The 17413-nt window shown below is 36.2% G+C and overlaps 4 protein-coding genes and 1 long non-coding RNA gene across 9 annotated transcripts in view; 2 read left to right on the plus strand and 3 right to left on the minus strand.

Annotated features, from left to right (window-relative positions):
• The window catches only part of LOC129578413 (WD repeat-containing protein 44), a 6361-nt gene extending 5179 nt beyond the window's left edge, over positions 1–1182 (minus strand). The window contains exons 1-2 of one of the 2 annotated variants that reach the window (XM_055466925.1): positions 421–1182; positions 127–292 (exon numbers count right to left, since the gene is read on the minus strand). In XM_055466925.1, coding sequence (XP_055322900.1) covers positions 127–292; positions 421–497 — 243 coding nt within the window. In that variant the 5' untranslated portion in view covers positions 498–1182. The remainder of the gene's footprint in view (positions 1–126; positions 293–420) is intronic. The other variant, XM_055466926.1, reaches the window with a different exon arrangement.
• Positions 1183–1631: 449 nt separating this feature from the next.
• LOC129578415 (TRAF3-interacting protein 1-like) lies at positions 1632–4526 on the minus strand. Its single transcript, XM_055466932.1, has 6 exons — positions 4151–4526; positions 3924–4041; positions 3332–3852; positions 2369–3235; positions 2100–2296; positions 1632–1875 (listed from the first exon to the last, which is right to left on the minus strand). The coding sequence occupies exons 1-6, from the start codon at positions 4280–4282 to the stop codon at positions 1728–1730; spliced, it is 1983 nt and encodes a 660-aa protein (XP_055322907.1). The 5' UTR covers positions 4283–4526; the 3' UTR covers positions 1632–1727.
• A 416-nt stretch (positions 4527–4942) lies between these two features.
• On the minus strand, positions 4943–7180 carry LOC129578419 (uncharacterized). Of its 2 annotated transcripts, XR_008689100.1 has the most exons (3): positions 6907–7180; positions 5209–6837; positions 4943–5140 (listed from the first exon to the last, which is right to left on the minus strand). It is a non-coding gene; the product is annotated as an uncharacterized LOC129578419 (long non-coding RNA). The 2 variants fall into 2 exon arrangements; XR_008689099.1 differs by having other exon boundaries at positions 5209–7180.
• Positions 7181–7320: 140 nt separating this feature from the next.
• On the plus strand, positions 7321–10499 carry LOC129578416 (WD repeat-containing protein 37). 2 transcript variants are annotated; one of them, XM_055466934.1, is made up of 5 exons: positions 7321–7808; positions 8508–8695; positions 8821–9700; positions 9771–10017; positions 10113–10499. In XM_055466934.1, exons 2-5 carry the CDS (start codon positions 8527–8529, stop codon positions 10233–10235), a joined length of 1419 nt encoding a protein of 472 aa, XP_055322909.1. In that variant the 5' UTR covers positions 7321–7808; positions 8508–8526; the 3' UTR covers positions 10236–10499. The 2 variants fall into 2 exon arrangements, with proteins under 2 accessions (XP_055322909.1, XP_055322908.1); XM_055466933.1 differs by having other exon boundaries at positions 7323–8016.
• Positions 10500–11493: 994 nt separating this feature from the next.
• On the plus strand, positions 11494–14991 carry LOC129578417 (transcriptional adapter 2B). Of its 2 annotated transcripts, none has more exons than XM_055466935.1 (7): positions 11494–11583; positions 11740–11837; positions 11957–12016; positions 12096–12908; positions 13905–13963; positions 14126–14318; positions 14430–14991. In XM_055466935.1, exons 1-7 carry the CDS (start codon positions 11577–11579, stop codon positions 14586–14588), a joined length of 1389 nt encoding a protein of 462 aa, XP_055322910.1. In that variant the 5' UTR covers positions 11494–11576; the 3' UTR covers positions 14589–14991. The 2 variants fall into 2 exon arrangements, 1 of the variants encoding a protein (XP_055322910.1); XR_008689098.1 differs by having other exon boundaries at positions 11522–11583; positions 13841–13963; positions 14430–14570.
• Positions 14992–17413: the final 2422 nt, after the last annotated feature.

The raw sequence follows: 17413 nt of genomic DNA on the forward strand, positions 1-17413 counted from the left end.
AGAGAGAGAGAGAGAGAGAGAGAGAGAGAGAGAGAGAGAGAGAGAGATAGAGATAGAGAAAAGGTGCGACATTATGGAATTTAGTTGTATTCTGTTTTGTATCGTATTGCAATAGATGCAACTTACTGGTTTTGGTTCAGCAAATACGTGCGGCTGTGGCACGGTCACTGTAGCCGTTGATTTTTGTCCCTGTTGTTTTGTTAACGAATCCAAATCACATTTATCCGATGGCTTCTCTAGATTTATTTCCGGAAACGCAAAACCATCATCCTCTGATTTTGGCGAACGTTTTCTAAACCAAGGAGAAAAACAAAAACACGTACACACACATGAATTTCAACATATTCCATTCCTAATGGCCAATGACTAATCGCCAAATTATGAAATAGGAAAACAACAAAAACGAAACCACTTTCTTACTTCATGAGTCGGTTCGGTGTAGAGTCCTCAGCATCAAAATACTCCTCCGAATCATCAGAATCGTTAGTTGCTTGCATTTTTCCGAGAAAAAAATTCTTTTTCCCTTATTCACTCAATTCAATTATTTTTGTCGTTCACAACAAAGAAACAAAACCGGGAACGTATTCGGGAGAAAAAATAAAACTAAAGCAAAAAAAAAATCTGCAAAAATTCACGTCGCGCACTGTGCGTTTTATTTCTTTCTTTTTTTTGTTTCTTTTCTCTCGTTCTCAATTTGTTATATGTTGACTTGTTCACTGTTCAGCGCGAATTTTGTTACACTGGTTCCATTTCGATCATTGAAACTTTGCTCATGAAAAACAGAGACACTGTGTGACGCAAAGTGAAAAGGCTATGGTTCAATTTACATTCTCAATATCAAATCGAGGAAAGACTATATTGAATCGATAAAAAAGACAAAAAAAATGAGAATTAATACGGAGTGTTTTCATTCGTGGTCGTCGTCGTTGTCGTCTTTCACACAGATTAGATAATATTGAAACGCTTGGTGCTGTATTGTGAATGAAAATGTCACTTTTTGACAATTAACCCAATGGACGACGCCATATTTATTATTATGCATTTTACGTTGTTTCTTCGTTACACACACTGTATTGATTCATTCTCATTCGGCACAACCTAGTTTCTTCTTTTTTTTCACTTACTGTACTGCTGCTCACTTGACGATTTGTCATACACACTTACACATTCACACACGGAAACACATACATTTATCCAAGTCATTCACTCAACGTCTACCTAGATTCGTACGATTCAGGCGCGAACCTTACTCTTCGTTTATTTAGTCTATTTATTGTTCTGTTATTTTTTTTAACCAAACATCGTGTGTCGTATATCTCGACGATAAAATAGAGTACGAATTGGCTTGATGGGTAAACAATAAATAAATGGGGTCTTGAAATATTGATATCGGCCGACCAATTATTTGTCTTTCGATACGAAAACATGCACACATTAATGATTCATGCATAATGAATTCCCCTGTGAAATGTGGCTCCGAACCGAAAATTGGATAAGAAAGAGACAAAGGCCATTCTCTTTTTCAATGCTTTATCAATTTCCAAACAGCGCACCAAACTTTCTTCGTTAAATTTTATTCATTTCACTTTCATTCCGTTTTTTTATGTAACAAAAAAAAAACTCAATTTTTTTGCGCCAAAATCTTGATAAATATTCTTTTATTTTGGATAAGATATCATATAATTTTTCAATAAATTGTGGTTGCTTCAGTTTTTGTTGCATATTAATTACAATGTGGAAATTAATTTGGATATTTTCTCCTCATTTTGAATAATATTCATTGTTGTATTGTTAATTTGTTCGGCATGATCCTTGATACTGTTGTTAATCTCAGCCAAATGGTATTTAAAATTCTCCAATAGTTTTTCCGTTGTACTGTGAAATGCAAAAACAAACACAAATTACATCAAATGATTCAATAAGTCATGATAAAAAAACAACGGAATGGATTATAAACAGGGAGGTTCGACAATTCACAGCTCATTAAACATTTAGTCAACAATAGCGATCGTTATACATATATATATTATGTGCATTATGTGTTTTGTGCCGAGTCAAGTCGAGTCGAGTGAAGTCGATAGATAGGAAAAGAGAATTACCGTTGCTCTTCTTTGATGTCGGCTCTGGCGGCTGCCCCCGCCTTTTGCCACATTAGGAGTTCAATTTGCATTGCATCGACATCTTCTTGAAAGTATTCCATCATTTTGCCCAACGGTGTGATGTAAAGTGATAATTTTTGTATCATTTTCCTCAATTCGGTCATATTGCGCGTAATCGATTTACGATCATCGGATATCTGTAGATATTCGATCAATTCTCTAAGTTAACAATTTATACAATGAATAAACGAATGGCAAGGGTATTTTACCGTCGAAATATCATTCTTGGCATCCGATTTCAGAATTGCGGTTTGGGTTTCAAGAATTTGTTGCACCAAATGGCCTTGTTCCCCATCAATTTCGCCATCCATGTTGTTTGTGGCGGGCTCATCTATCGCAGATAGATTTTCGGTTATCGTTTCTGTTATCACGATATTATCGGCGTCATCAAATGCGGGTAGCTGATTCTTCTTATCGGTCTTTTGATCGCCAGACTCTTGTACGAAACTTTCCGTATGGACGATTTGTCGAACATTTCGATCACGTCGACGTGGTGCACTTGGCCGTGCTGAAATTGGTCGCATTGCAGCCGATCTTAGGGCCGTTCGTGACGGCTTAGAGTTCTTCGTCACCTCATTCGTTTTAACGCCATGCGACCGTTCGATTACCTTGTCCATTGATTTCGAAGTTGTCAACTTTTCCTCTGTTTTCATACCGTCCGAAACCTTTTCAGAATCATGCTTGGGATGACTTTTCCTCGATTTAGACGATCGCGGTTTATCACTTGGTGGTTTTTCCACTTTTTCAACAGCTTTTTCGGGCACTTTCTTGGATACTGCGGTTGATGTTACAGCGGTTGGAGGTGATGGCTGTGGATTATTTACACTCTCTTCAGATTTGGTCACTTCTAACGGCACAGCCGACTTTGGTTTTTCTTCGGGCTTCCCATCAACAGTTTCTTCAGATTTTTTCTCTGGTGTCGTTTTTGGCGTCTTTTCTCGCTTTTCTATCTTCTCTTCTCGCGGTTCATACTTTTCGGACTCATCTTTTGGCAAATCGATTTGCTTCACAATTGTTTCTACTGGTTCGACCTTGGCTAAATTTGGCTTCGATTCCTGATTTTCAATTATATCATTCTGAATGAAATGCAATAGAGAATAAGTTCATTTTTGTTAGAGTTTTTAGCTTTTGTATCAAAGTCATGTGCGGTTTTTCTTCCATTATGTACTTACCACAATTCCGTTAGTTTGAGGAGCTTCAATTGTTTGTTCCACTGCTTTTGGAACTTTTTCTACCGATTCCGTTTTTAAAGTGGCTGTCCTTTCGCGGTCTTTTTTCTTATCATTTTCCTTTTCTTTGTCTCGATTTCCTTGTGACGATGACCTTTTTGTCTTTTTCGTTTCAACTGAATCTTTGCTGCTCTGTCTGCTCACTTTGGCATTCGGTTCGGTTTTCTTTGTCGGCTTAGTGTCTGTGGTGGTTTTAGTTTTTCTGCTTGGCTCTTTCGTTTCCTTAGTTTCTTTTTTAGCTTTTCGAGGTTCGCTTTTTGTTTGCGTTTTCGTTGGTTTTACTTCTTTTTTCGGTGCTGCTGCAGCCACATTTCCACTTTTTACAAGCGCAACCGCTTCGGTGCTGTCAATTTTTCTATCTATAGCCTTGGAAATTGCCACTAATAATTCATTCGTTTTATCGGCCTCCAAGCCAGCCACAATTTTTGATGGTCTTGCTTTTACTTCTAATTTTGTGGATATTTCTAAAATTCATATATTTGGTTAGAAATTGTCATCGAAATTTAACAATTGTCTGAAGAAAAAAGGCACACACTTATTGCATCGATAGCTTTCTGTAGAAAAGCAATTTTTGCATCTCGATCCTTCATATTTTCAGATTGAAGCTCCTCATCAGTATACAATCCATCCAGAAAACTAGTAGTTTTAATAACCTTTTAGAAGAAAACATAACAATCAACCCATGTTATAAATAGAACAACTCAAACTGTTCTTAATTGTCCGTGCAGAACAATTTCAAGTTTAAATGCCAAAAGGACTTACTGCATGAATGATATCGTGTAAAAATTTGAACGGTGGCTTTCGCAGCAATTTTTCCGTAAGTATGGGTTTTTTAATTATTTTTCCCAGTGAATCTTGTGTCCTTTTAATCGCCGCATCACTCACTTCTGTCATCTTCTTATTCAAATAACTTTTGCAAGCGAGAAAATTTTAAATGGATCCCTGAATAAGTTGAAAAAGGAATTGACTTGTTATATATGCTGAGAACGATTCGACTTTTGCGTTTTTTATTTGAGAGCTCAAACATTCGTTTCCATGGCAATCGTAGCCAACTGAAATCTACACATTTCAAATATGTGATGAAATTCGAAGTGACAATTCAAAGTCGCGATTCAAAATTGATTGAAATCAAACCGATATGTTCATGTTTACGATGCTGAATTCATTTCATGAATAACGCGTGAATCTTAGATCAGTTTTATTGTTCCTTATTAGCTGGCAATTGAATAATGCTCGATTTTAAATATTCTTGCCTCAAACCACTGATTTGTATTGATATGGTTTGAATTTGGTTCGTGTCTTCGCATTTTGAACGAATCCTTTTATGCGTTTTTTGTGCCGCAATTGATGTTCAATACCATCGATAGATTGGCCATTACAATACACGTTTGCAAGCGGTGGTAAAGGTGGCTTTGGTTCAATTTTGCGTGTAATTTAAATAGGGAAACCAATTTTCATGATAATAATCAAAAGATAACCGACTGACAGAGTAATTAAAGGGCTGAAGAAGAGAAATTCAGCACAAAAATTATCAAGAAAATTGAAAGACGGCAATTGAGGTAATTGTAAACGTTTATTCCTGTATTTCTAAATCGATTTATTCAAATATGAAATTTCAGTTAGACAACGTTGTATCCGGTGATCTACAATCTGCGACGAATGGAATATTCATAAAATTTCATAAAAGCTCCATATGGGTTGGTCGCCTTCAACTTGATCTATTGGACAGATTTCGTCACTGCATCACGATTTCTGTAATAAATGTAAAATAAGTACTAATTGACACATTTTGGTGATAGCTTATGTTATTTTGATCTTACTCATGGATATATTTCAAGGTGGAACTCTTCAATTCGCGGGAATGATTGCTAGACCAAAGTACTATATCAACAGCGTTGTTATCATCAAGCGTATTCATCAAATACCTTTCAAAATTCTGCTTTAGTTCGGGAACTTGGTACTGCATGTTTTTCACCATAATTGTTAGGTTGATAAATTACATTGAATTGCTGATTTAAATGGTTTCAGTAGAAAAATCATTGACTCCTTGCTCAAAAAACATAAACGAAAGAAAGAATTGAATGAATCAACATCTTTGAGCAACAGTGGAATGCTTCGTATACTGATACATGTATTTGGTTGGAACTCGGTTGACCGAAGCGCCATCTAAAGAACCGATGGCGAATTCGTGATGTCTGTATGTTATACTTCAGTATGACGTTTGACAGAACGGACAGTTTACTTGATTGTATTGTCGTTAGCCTTAGATTATCTAGGTGGTGTTTGCGCTCAATATCATTTGTCAAATTCAAAGTGGATAGGAGAGTTGTCCTTGAGCCAATCGGTAACAAATGTCATTGATGGAGATGACGATTGCTACTACTCGGGTGGATTTTTCATTGAGGGACTAACAACAAAACTCACAAAAATTCTACGAAATCATTTTATTATTCTTTCGCCAAACAGTACGGGTTACAAATTAAAAACCCACTTGTGCAATTTTAAAGCCAAAGTCGAGGAGCTGGATCAATTTCGTATTTATGCAGCACTATTCACAGGTTGTAACCAACCGTACATCGGACAGTGTAGTAGAGAAGTTTGTAAACGGTATGACGAACACTACAGGCCATTTCATCAGAAAACATACGGAAAATCGACACCAGCCAGATCATATGTTGCAAAACAATCATGATTTTGCGGGTTTCCGTTTGTTAAAGGAGGTCAATAACCCAAGAAAATCGGATGCTTATGGAAATTTGTATATTTACAAAACGAAGCATTCAAATATGAACATCCAAAGAACGCAAGTTGAAACATCTTTATATAAATTTTTACAAAACCATTGAGTACTGAAGACATTTTCAACAAAAAATCGCATGTTTACACTCATTAGCCGTGATTTAAATGTCATTTGAAATGTAAATACACAGGAATTTTGATTTTAGCAACCATTGTGACAATTATTGTATTTAGTTTAGTTTCAAACTCGCCTGAGGATGGTGGAATGTCCACCGAAAACGTTTGCGGAAATATAATTTTTCGTTATTTGTACCAGAATAAGAATAAATAAATAAAAATTCATATGTTATTTTTTTAACTGGTATAGTAGTTCACGAAATAATTTGTTGATAATTGTTACATTCGAAAAGTCCTTAGAACCTGGGCCTTCCCCGTATTTCTATAGCATGCTTCCCGAAGAAGAATCTTCCGAGTAATGGATCTGCGGAGTAATGGAATCATCGGCTCTGAATCTTTCAGTCTCGTTGAGTTGTTCGGCAATTTGTATCCAAAATCAAAATTAATTCTGGACTTAGAAACGAATAATTGAATCGAAATCCCATAAAAAGTTACACGTTCTGTGGATTCTTTTCAGATTATTGTCTTGTGAACTATAAACCCGTATTATTGTAAACAACTGACGATTGTACAACTGGCGTCACATACCGGAACTAATGAAACAAAAATACGTTTCATTTCGCTGCAGCCAACGTGAAAATAATATATATGTGTGCTTTTACCTTTCAAATCGTTCGTTATCAGAACAGAATTGAAAAAACTACATGGAAAATGGACAGAAATGAATAAAACTGCGTATTTCTGTCAATTTTTGTTACATCTTTGTTGTATCCATTAAAAATGAGAGAAATTGATTGACAGCAAGTAGTTGTTTTGTCCAAAACAAACGAAAGCAAAATTTACACGACTGCGATTCGTGTTTGTGTGTGTGTGAGTGTGAGTTGGTTGTGCGCATGTATCGAAATGATGTCGACACGCAAAACATCAGCCAGCCAACACACAGTTATACGACGAGTGTGAAAGACAGAGAAAAAGAAACGAAAACAACAAGTGTATATGTGTGTTATGACATCTGACAGTTCTACTATTCGCAGAATTTGAACTCGATTGTTGTTGTTGCTGTTTTTTTCTCTTCTCCCTCTCGCATAGCATAGCACAGAGTCGCAAATGTTGCTCCTTTTATCATAACAAGAATATTACTGTACATTCGACTATTTATTATTCATTCGCATACGTATACACGTACACGGGCATAGCATACCCATATGTTTTAGAGAGCATTTCAGCTCTCCCGTAATCGAGACGGAATATTATTTAACACTTGAGTGCACTACAAAAGCACACATCGATGCAAAATAGCACGCATCGGATTTCTTTTAAAAATAACTCTCTCATCAAAATACATTCATGTTGAGCGCTAGAAAACGTCGAATTGTGCGAAATTTGAGTGTGAACGCAAATCTAAAACGAAGAAATCGTGAAAAACAAAACAAAAACTCGTAACTTAAAATCTTAAATTAACTGTTCTGCATGTGCAAGCAAATTCAGTTGATGCTGTTTTTCTCCCCAAATTGTGTAATAAGTGCAAAAAAGGCGATTTTATTTATGCTACATCAAATAAAAGGTATTAAGAAAGCACATTAATCGAAAGAGCGCAGAGAGACGGAGGAGCGATATTTCATCGAAAACATTTGGAAATAAGACGAAACGGCCGAAGAGGAAAAAAAATTAAATTGTTTGTTCAGTGTGTGTTGTTGTTTGAGAGACGAGATTTTGAGCTTCTCGTATGGTTTTGTGCAATTTCGTTTATCTTTTTGACATCTAACTCCGAGGTAAATACCATGCATAGGTTTAATTATAGCGAATGTATGTGATTTGTTTGTGGATATTTTGTTCGTTTCTTCGTTCCGTTCACTGTGTTTGTTGTTGCCAACATTATTATTCGTTTCCAAAAGTATTCGGAAAGTGTGAGCTCAACGCAATTTATCATATGTTCACATTCCATTATCCTTTTATTTCGTGATTAATTTCTACTGGTGTGCTGTGTTGTACTGTGTGTATGGGTTGTCTGTCGTTTGTATCGTCGCCTTTCTATTTGCTTTGTCAACCTTGAACTTAACAATTGATTATTTCTCTCTCTCTTTTCCGTCTTCATTTCGATTAATTTCATTCGGGTTTTATGTAAATGAGGCTGTGAATGCTGATGTAATGGAATTTTTGGCCGCAAAAATATCAACAAAAGGCCTTCTTGAATATTCATTTGAAGTGAATCAGTGTTTTAATATGTGTGTATGTGTTTCTGCCTTCGATTCATTTATTGTAGGTTAAAATAGGCTCAAGCAATGCCATTGGACAATACGTATGCACAAAAATTCGCGGAAAAGTCACGGCGACTGACAAGCTTGGCCGAAGATTTCCCAGGCGAAGATGCTCCATTTCGACAGCGACTGCATTTGTTGTTCTCACAAATTGAAAAAGAATTTGAATTGGTGTTTCTAGAGAATCTAAGCTGTAAGTAGTATCAAAAGAATGACGTTTATCAATCAATCTATTCTAAATTTAATCATTTTAGTCGGTTTTCATTTCCGCAATTGATATTTAATGACATTGATTGGTTTTTTATGATTTCGTCATAGTACAAGAGAAAATTGATCAACTGGTCGCTGGTGGAAATCGGGAGCCTGGAACGGGCGAACGATACAATCAACAAGATATCGAAGCGGACATTGTATCAAGCAAGAGTAGCAAATCAAAAGTGGGATTAAGTACACCGGGCAGCAGTAAAATTAAAGCGAGTCATAAATTAAAAGCACAAACCAGTCGTATCGTATCAAGTTTTAAGACACAATCCATTGTTAGTCCAAATGTGCGGGATTTCGATGGTCACAAAGATGGTGTGTGGCAAGTGGCGACCAAAACGGGCCATCCGATCATCGGCACAGCATCGGCCGATCATTTGGCATGCATATGGAATGCAAACACAGGACGATGTTTGTTACAATATCAGGGTCATTCTGGTTCGGTGAACTCAATCAAATTTCACTTGAGCAAAGACTTAGTACTTACGGGCAGTGGAGATTCAACCGCACACATTTGGCAAGCGGCTGTCAATTGGGATGGCCCATCGTCAACTTCGCGCAAATGCTATTCATCCGAAGAGGAATTGGAAGATGGTGAATCGAATGAGGATAGAGATCGAGTTGATGTGTTACGTACACCGCTTTGTGAATTTGGCACAACGGCAAATGTAGGTCATTCATCTGTTGTCGTCGCCGCCGATTGGATATTCGATACGGAGCAAATTATCACCGCCAGTTGGGATCGCACAGCCATTTTGTGGGACATTGAAACACGTGAGCCCCTTCAAACGCTCAGTGGCCATGATCATGAACTTTGCCACGTTAGCTCACATCCGTCACAAAAATTAGTGGTGACCGCGTCAAGGGATTCAACATTTCGTTTATGGGATTTTAGAGATCAAATACCGGTTGTTTCGGTATTCCAAGGGCACACAGAGTAAGCAACATGGTTTTTATTGTGACAAAGAGAATACAGTGTCTAATTTCTATTCGTTTTACAATTGCAGAAGTGTCACATCAACTGTTTTAACCAGAGATGATAAAGTAGTCTCTGGTTCGGATGACAAAACCGTCAAAGTATGGGAGCTAAGAAATATGCGGTCAGCTCTAACCACCATCAGACTCGATTCGGCTGTTAATCGAATCTCAGTGTCAAACGGCGGCATCATCGCCATACCTCATGACAATCGACACATTCGACTGTTCGATCTCAATGGCCAACGAATCGCACGTTTACCACGCACAAGCCGACAGGTGAAAAATCGTTTCACATTCCTCTCTCTACTTTCTCAGTCTTTGAAAAAGACAAAAAATATTTCATCTTCGTTTTTTTGTTGTTGTCATTTTAGGGTCATCGTCGAATGGTATCGTCCGTCGCATGGGCCGAAGAAATGCCATTCAATTTATTCTCCAGCGGATTCGATCGTAGAGTTATAGGATGGTCGATTAGTCTATCTAAGGAAAATCAATAGAGCTTAAAATTTAAACTAATTACTTAAATATTTGTATCATGTGGATAGTGGAAGCTCTAACATTATTATTATTATTAATTATTACTATAAAAGAAACACACTGAATACGACTCTATATGGATAAGATTTTATTCACTCTAGTTATTAGATCACATTGAAATTCTATTTAAAAAACCAAACAAATGTCCTGTATAAAAACATCAATGAGAATATGAGCTAAATTCAAAAGTAAAGAATGCGAGAACTTTTAACTTCATCTAAAAACATGGTGTTTTTTATTAACTCAACACTTTTATGATCCTTTTTGTTTATTCAAAATTGAAAATGTCACATTCGATATCATGCTCTTCTGGCATTTATCGGTAGGATCTAATGCAAACCACGTCTATCTTCATCTTCAGAAGCCGATTTTTTACAACTTTCGTACAATTATTTCGTACTCTCGTTAGAAACGACGATTTGCAACCAATATTCCAAACAATAGACCCACATGACTATTTTCAGCATGACATCGATCTTATTTGGGCAAGATGAAAGGAAAAATTTCTATTGCGATGTCCTTGAAAAGGAGACTATGGTGAATTTTCTTAGAAAAATAGGACAAAACTAAACAAAGAGAGTACTTTTCAGAATGCGTCCTCCTCTTCTTATCCAATATCCAAATAGATTCGGTTCATTTCTTCCCTAAAGAACAATGATGCGTTGTTATCTGTTTCAAATCAATTTGGAATTTTAGCTCGTAAATGGATGCAAATCGAATCAGTTCAAAATATTAGCTTGTGTACTAGTAAGAGTTTTTTGATTTAGACGCTGAATAAGATTTACTCTTTTTCTTGATGCAGAATAACATTTATTGCTACATCGATGTAGCTTACTAAATTATCAAAAAATAAAGCTATGTTGCATTAGATAAATGTCCAAAATACGTTGGATGAATGCAACCCTATTCGTCTATTTCTAGACTCGATCCATTTCAACGACTTTCAGCATAGAAGAGCTCTCTCGGTATTTCATTGTCGAATCAATTAATATGAATGTTTTGTATAAAATGTGAACTGAGCTAAACTTAAAAGCAAAAAAAGGAGAGCTGTATATAAAGGGTAATTTTGTTGTCGTCATTTCAATTTTTCCTTCTTCATTCTTTTCGCTAAAAACCGATTTGTCTCAAATACAAATACACAAACTGTTCATCGTTGCATCTCGATGTATTAATGGCAATACTGAAAGAATGGTTTCAGATGTCACCGTCGTTTGCGCTAATGTCGTCTTTTCTTCGTCACACACAAGCCAAATATGAAAACAACTCATTAGTTGTCATTCATTACTTACGCTTGCTTCAAAATGGCTGGTGAGTATTTTTGTTGCGTCTGATCTGGATAAAAAAAAAATGTTCCGTTTTTTTTTCCCCAAAATTGCCGATAACTGTGAATTTTTTCGCATTTCAAACGTGATGACATGATGAATTTTTTGTTAAAATTTGTGTGAATTTTTCTTTTTCTTGCAGAACTTTTCGCCAAATACAGTTGCACGTACTGCCAAGAAGACATTATTGGTGTAAGAGTTCACTGCGCGGAATGTGTTGACTTTGAACTGTGTCCACAGGTAATACAAGCTTTCATGTTTATATACCCAATTGATTGACGTTTTCCATGCATGCTACGTTTGTGTGCTCAAGTGTTTCGCCTTTGCTTTTCCATCAATAATTTCTCGTTTATTTGCAGTGTTTTGCTTGTGGCGCTGAAATTGGACCGCATAAAAATGATCACCGGTATCAATTTATGGTAAGTAATATTCGAAATGTTGTACAGTTTTTATTCTCTTTCTGGCAAAATGTTATCAAATAAATTGTATATTCGATAGGATACCGGCGTTTTGTCACTCACACGAAGCAAAAATGGTTGGACGGCACGCGAAGAGGTACATTTATTGGATGCAGTCGAGCAATTTGGATTTGGCAGTTGGGAAGACATAAGCAAACACATTGAAACCAGAAGTGCTGAAGATGCCAAAGAAGAATATATCAATAAGTATTTACTCGGAACGATTGGCCGGCATACATGGTTACCGGCGGCAGCGCAGAAGCCACAACTCGTCGATCATACGATCGAAGACAAAGGACCACTCGGTCATCTGTTGACACAACGGTTACCACCGATTGATGTGACACCCGAAGAGGCCAAACAATTGGGCTATATGCCATTCCGAAATGTATTCGAACGTGAATATGATCCGACCGCCGAGCAATTGGTGTCCAGCCTATCGCTGAATCAAGACGATGATGATATTGATTTAATTTTAAAATTAGCACAAGTAGATATTTACACAAGACGCTTGCGTGAACGTACACGACGAAAGCGAATCGTTCGTGATTTCCAATTGATTATGAACTTCTTCCGCGGAAGCAACTTAACCAATGCACGACGACGACAGTCCAAAGAACAACGCGAATTTCGTGATCGATTCCGCGTGTTTGCCCAATTCTACACAGCCTACGAATTCGATCGACGGCTCAATTCGTTTGAACGCGAAAAGGCACTTCGTATCCGATTGTCTGAACTGAGTCGCTACAGATGGAATGGTCTCACTCGAATTGATGAATGCATCCACTTCGAACAGCATGCAGCCGCCGCTCAAGCCCGCAACACTGGACCCTATGGCCAATTTGGAAAAACGGTATGTCTTTCCATTTCAATTGACATTTTTCTGGTTTTTTTTTCTTCTTTTCTTAAATTGCTTGGATTGTTTTATGATTTGTTTTTTAAAAACTGGGCTTGGAATGGGTCATTGAAATTATCTATTTTGCTTGGCACCGACTTATGGATGCGCTTCAAACGCTTCGTGTTTGACTCTCAAAAAAAGAAGAAAATAGATAAATCGATTTCATTGATTCGCTGCATTCCAAAAAAATAATACAATAAAATGGCATTTTAAATTCAATTTTTCGAAATCATTACATAAAAGGAAATAAGGTTTTTGTGAGACTAGCTTGATCATCGCATTGCAAATGTGTTTTATTTTGATGTATTTTTTGACACTTGTACCTGTGTTGCACCATATGCAGCAACATAGACACAGTTGTGTGCACTGTTCAAGTGGAGGTCAACGAGTGTTGGTAAAGTCGCGATGCTGATTAATGTTCTTATAGTTAATTGAATTTTTTATGTTTATCCTATTGCAAAGCATATGGATATCGTATTCTGCGTTCGTGTCCTATTCCTTTTATGTGTTCCATTCCGAGTCATTGAAATATGTCTATATCGTCTATTTGCTCAACGACTAATCGGAAGCTATTTTATTCGAAAGACAAACACACAATGCAACGATTCTATGCATTTTTTTCCTAAAAATGGAGTTTGTATTTGAACGAAGCCAGTTTATTGATTGTTTTTTTTCGTTGTTTTTTTTTGTCTCTAATTCTAAACGTAATTTAGTTGATTGTTTTTTTTTCTGTGGATTTTACAATGTGGAATCTCGTGTACTGATTTTGTTTTTCTTTTCTGATTGAGCGATATCTCATTTTTCTAACTTATTTTTCGCCTTTCACGTTTGTTTGTTTTCCATTCTACCCCGTTGCATGGTGTTACACTCTCTTCAACATAAAATAGCTTTCGTGTGTAGTCGGACCGAATGGTCAACGAATACGGGGTTGTATAAGACAATGTTTAACAGGACAATCGAATCGGTGGCGAGCGGCTTCAGTCATCTTTGCACTCAAAAAAAGCGGAAAGGTAAAGAAAACAACAATCAATCAATCTCAATTAAAACATAATTCAATGAGAAAGCAGTTCACTGCCCAAACTCAGACACACAAACAAAAATGCAAACACTAACGGAGACTTCTAATTTTGAATTATTTTTTTGCTCAAACCAATTGGGAAAAAAAACAATAGCGGAAGCGAAAGAACCGAAAACTCAAATTCCATCGACCCAAAGTGCACGCGCCTCATCGACGACCCGGTCTCCTCCGACGGCTCATCGCTCAACAAAAATTGCTCGGATAAACTGGGACCTGGCGCCATTATGCCAACACTTGAAACCTCAAAGCAATTGGGAGGGCAGCTCTTATCACCGAACGAAATTAATGTAAGCATCTCCGATTTTCAAGCCTAAACTTAAAGTCGCTCACGCCATCTAAATTAGAATTGATCCAAACGAGCTAAAAATTGATTTGAATTTATTTTGGTTTCGTTTCAGATTTGTTCAACATACAATTTACCGCCAACGACATTTATCACAATGAAAGCGGTATTTTTAAGCGGTCGGGATCATGCTTCGCGAACATCAATCACACCAGTTGAAAATAAAGTCAAAAACTATCTCATGAAGTCGGGTTGGATGAAGACTGGTTACTAATCAACATCATCACATTCTACTTCAGCAAGTGCTGAAAACAAAACGGAAGCTTTTCACTCGTTCCTCTGTTTGTGTTTCACGAGGAACCAAACCGATTCTTAATTTTTTTTGCTTATTTTCCTTCTCATTTACCTATTCTTCTTCGTGTTAATGTGTACATAGTGAAAAATCGATTTAATGTAAGTCAAGCACAAGACTCGATTAATCTTTCAATTTCGATTTTGTAAAATTAGCAAAATATTTATTAAACGAGTGCAAGGAAAAAGGGATATAAATATCAAATAATCGAACAAGTCGATTTTGCCTCAAAATGTGAACAATTACAGTCACCAGTAATTTACCTTTGCCCGTTCAAATTCAAACAAAATCAAATAAAATTGATTTTAAATGGAAGAAAAACAAATAATCTGGGTTGTTATTCGCATGAAAGAGAGTCTAGGGGGTAGACACGAAATAACACTAGAAGAAAACTAGCTAAAATTGAGCATACTATAAGTTACTAGAAGAATATTTGTGAAAAGAATTGAGTGATCTCTCTTCCATAAGAATAGCATTGGCAGTGGTTTTTATATGAACAAATTCTTCCATTCAAAATATACTGCCAATGCTTTGCTTATGGAGTTCAAATGTTTTGTTTACAAAAAGTACCGTTAATCCTTCCATAAGAATACTATACTTATGGAAGAATCAATGGTAGATACTAGAAATACTAGCAGAATATTTGAGTTTCTGCTTGTATACTAGAAAAACTAGAAGAAACTAAACGCATATTTGAACTGATTTGAACAAACTAGCTATGCTAGAAATTGGTGTCTAACCCCTAGAAGAGAGTACTTTAAATTCAAATTCAAGTTATGACATTCAGAGAGCAATCCATGGCCATATCTCTGTGCTACACTTAGACCATATTCAAATTATCCTGAAGATCAATTAAACTTTAAGTTACAGCAATCACTTGAAGATTCTGTGAAGATACAAAAGGTGGTATTTCGAAATTATTGCTCTAATCTTTAAAAGAAATTTCGCGCGGTAGATAGCGGCATATAAGAAGGAATGTGTTTAGTATTTTTGATGAAATTTAGTCTTTGTTGAATAAAAAAGAAGCAATTCGACATTCGAGTGTAGAATCAAAGTCATTGACCTCGTGTGATGGAACCATTGACTGGAATTGAGTAACTTTTCCACATTCTCAATAACGATCACATTATGATACACATTTCAAATTCATTTTATCTTTAAAAAATACCATTTTTTCTCTTCCAAACTATGAAAACTCGATTGTATTGAATCATTGCAAATGTGGTCTGCCATTCATTCAGTTTGTGTTGGGCTGAAATTCGGTTTTGCCTATTACTCAATCAAACATTTACGTAGTGAACACACGATTGATACGCACCATTAATCGATTCTGTTATCGCAAATATGTTGATCAATAATTCAAAGATTTCAAGCACTTGAACTTGTTGATATTCCTTGAAAGGCCTGAAAATAGCAACAATTGATCAAAATGGTCCAAATGTGCACTGTGCAGTTGTTTGAGTCGCGTAAGTTCCCATATTCTATTACGTAGTTGACCTCAATAGCGTGAGTACTGCGAGATTTTGCATCGAATCGCATCAACAATGAACATTATCCGATGCTCCGTTTAGCAGTGTGCTCGCATCTCAGCATAGAATTCATCATCTCCTCGTTCGGGTGTATAATATACACTGTATATTTTACATGAAAATAAGATACTGATGTTCGAGCAAGTGATTGTTCACCAATCGAAGACTGATGTGAATCATTTGATCAAGATTGATCAGCATGTGAAAAGATGGATGCATTTGCATGCCCATTCCAAATTCATAATTGTAGTCGTCTAAAATTAGATCACATTGAATAAAAAAGCTTGCTTTGTCGTATGGTTTTTTTTAACTCAAAATTTTTATTGTTTGTATTTTAATGTCCATAAATTAAAATATTATTTCTGTTTTACAACTCGGAATCTTAATTTAGATTTATCTCATTTTTTCTTCTTCATATAACCTTCGATTTGAATGTTGTGTTTCGATAAAGAAAAGTCCAGTATTATATATATTTTCTTATTCCATCTGGGGATTGGCCAAAGTGTTTAATGTAAGAGTGTGGTCATTGAGCGAAAGTCATGGGCATATTGTGTGTACCGTATGCATTTCGTCATCAATGATTTGAATTTTGTTGTTTTCATCATTGCGTCTATCTCATTCTGTTTTAAAAATAAAATGTATGTTTTTTGTCCATAAAATTTACTTCTTTTATTCCATGGGTTTTTTTTCTTCTTCCTCTTCTTCTTTTTCTCTTTTACTTCATGTTCCATCTCTTTATTCATTCTCCGTCATGTTGCCGTTTTTGGCACACAAAAACGTCAAGTTGTTAGACTTAACGTTTGCAAATAGAAAATTCCTCACTTATTTTGTTGCTAGCTAAATTTTTATTTGTTTCACATTTGTTTGTTTGTTGCTTGTATTTAACCAAAATAACGAAATTTTCGATAGTTGCTTATAGGGTTTTTTCTTTACACATAGATTGGTTGGTTTATTTCTTCTTCTTTTTCTTTTCGTTTCGTTTGTTTTTTTTTTCTTCCTTTGAGTCTGTTGAACGATTACGGGCATTTGAGCAGAATATATTTAGAGTGGATGCTGAATTTGTCGAATTGAGAATGCGATTTTCAGAATGGTTGCGCAGCTGAATCGAGAGTTTGTTTGTTTGTGTATGTATGTGAGTGTGTGTGTGAGAGAGAGAGATAAATTGACGCTTGGTATCGTCAATCAATAGCATAAATAATACTTTATTGTCGATGTTGT

This window comes from Sitodiplosis mosellana, unplaced genomic scaffold (assembly GCF_009176505.1).
Source record: "Sitodiplosis mosellana isolate CC-2019 unplaced genomic scaffold, AAFC_SMos_1.0 Smas_scaffold_6226, whole genome shotgun sequence".
Lineage (NCBI taxonomy): Eukaryota > Metazoa > Arthropoda > Insecta > Diptera > Cecidomyiidae > Sitodiplosis > Sitodiplosis mosellana.